Source organism: Symphodus melops (genome assembly GCF_947650265.1).
Source record: "Symphodus melops genome assembly, chromosome: 6".
Taxonomy (NCBI): Eukaryota; Metazoa; Chordata; class Actinopteri; order Labriformes; family Labridae; genus Symphodus; species Symphodus melops.
In genome coordinates, this window is record NC_136696.1 from 2,490,720 (window position 1) to 2,492,850 (window position 2,131).

At 42.7% G+C, this 2,131-nt stretch overlaps 1 protein-coding gene across 1 annotated transcript in view; it reads left to right on the forward strand.

Moving 5' to 3' along the window:
* Positions 1-1,107, forward strand: part of cracr2aa (calcium release activated channel regulator 2Aa) — a gene marked incomplete at its 3' end in the record, with an annotated part of 14,493 nt that extends 13,386 nt beyond the window's left edge. The window contains exon 13 of the mRNA XM_079346776.1: positions 1,065-1,107. Within this exon, the coding sequence (XP_079202902.1) occupies positions 1,065-1,107 (43 nt within the window). The remainder of the gene's footprint in view (positions 1-1,064) is intronic.
* Positions 1,108-2,131: the final 1,024 nt, after the last annotated feature.

Consider the following 2,131-nt stretch of genomic DNA (forward strand, 5'->3'; position numbering starts at 1 on the left):
GGGAGAAGGAGAAGACGGTGCAGCTGGTCGGCAGCTCTTCAGAGAAGAAGAAGTCCTGCTGCTGACGGATGAGCAGCCGTCGCTGAGATACACTGAGGACACGTTTTACTAACTGTCAGCACGACGTCTTCCACCTGGTAGCACTGACAGCAAGCGAGCGCAGGGTCAGCACCGTGTGTCCACCTTTCACTACTCCTTCAACTTATTTACTGTCATTTTAGGAGCATGAGGTTGAATAATAATGTCCAGCTGATCAAATCCAAGTCAAACTGAGCCTCTCTCCAGTCAGACTGATATTTTAAAAGTCCGACTGGAGCTTGGAGGTTTTTATTTTGCTTACACAGGAAGATTCTCCGTCACCTGGGCTTTTAACTCTTCGTATTCAGATTCAGTGTTATTTTAGCTGCGTGGGTCCATTTTTATACATGCGCACAACGTAGACACTAAAACATGAACAAATGTTGATTTTAATGAGAACCCAGAATGCCTTGCAGTTATCACTTAAAGGCGGAGTCAGTAGCAATGTAGAAATTCAAACATGGCCTCCTCACTGCAGGATGTCGTGTGGACATTTACTGCTTGTGTCTGCACTGCAAGCTAACGCACGCTAGCACACGCTAACAACCTGCCTGTCCAACAGGAAGTAGAAAAACTCCACGTCCACGGGTAAAAACCAGCACAAAGTTCACCTTCGTTTATCCTCTTGGTGTTTCTCCTCACTAACATTAGATTTTCTCGTCTTTGTTTATACGTCTGCACCCGTCACATTCACCGGTTTCCATCACATTTCCCCTCCTGAACTCACGTGTGCGCTCTGATTGGCTGGAGGAAACACACCAGCTCCCCGCTCAGAAACGTCCCGAGGGTCAGGGTGTCTGCAGACACAGAGTGGACGTAAATCTATATTTAATATTTCAGGAAAAAGCTGCTGACTCTGCCTTTAAATTGTTGTTGTTTTGAATTCTGCTGATGATGATGATGGTGATGATGATGGTGATGGTGGTGATGGTGATGATGGTGATGGTTTGATGCGGCGGTGTAGGATCTGTTCTCGGTGTCACCAGGTGTAAAAACAAACCCGTCTTCTGTGTTCGCTTCACTCGCTAACAAAACTCCTGAAATAATTCACTTCAAATGTTGTTTTTCCTGCTGTTTTATTTAATTGAAGTATATTTTTACAAGTGTTTGGTTACCTGTTCTTTGTACGTTACATTTGATTTGTAACACTGTAAAATCCAGTTGTGTTTTTTTGTTTTATTTATTGGGGAGGGAAATGAATACAATCTTTATTTTTCACACAACAGAACAAAATGTTTAAAACGGGAAGGATCGTCATCAGCTCACTGATTGGACCTTTTAAATATGAATATAATAAAATAACATTAATGTATGTGTGTTAGGGGTGGACCTCAAACTGAGAGCATATCAGATTTGCTAACATCTTATATCCCTGTTAAAAAGTTCACACTCAACCTTTCGTGGTGTGCTCACTACAGCCTGAGTTTTGCACGTCACTCTGTGTGTGTGTGTGTGTGTGTGTGTGTGTGTCTGTAAACATGTCAATGCTTTAAAATAAAGAAACGTGTGTGTAACGATCATCCGCACACCACCTCACCGTGTCACAGAAGTGAAAATAAGAAAGATGACCTGAGGACACGTTTGGACTTTTCTGTTTATTCAGGTTTTAATGTTGACATGACAACAGGTGACACAACTTATTCAATAGATGTTTAAAAAGATCAAACATGAGGAACTAACATGCCAGTGATTCTGGATCTGTTCGCTTGCAGCACATTTTGTTTATCACATCATATTAAATGAATCAGCACCTGTGCAGGAGTGAAGAACGTAGGCCGGTTCTTGTCTGATTGGATAAAATAGTCAGGAAACAAAAACAGTTTGATTCTGCTCCTTTTTGTCTTTAATGACCGCCGACCACCACGTTCGTTCTGCACACGAGTGAAAGGAAATAACTCTCCATGCCAGCAGGTGGCGATAGACCGCGATACAAGAAGAGCATTTTCACACTGCTGTCGCCCACAACTCTTCTTAATACAGGCAGAAAATAAGGAGAACGGATCCTACAGTCCTGAGACTGATCCTCACCTGTGTCATAACATCCGAGCAGAAC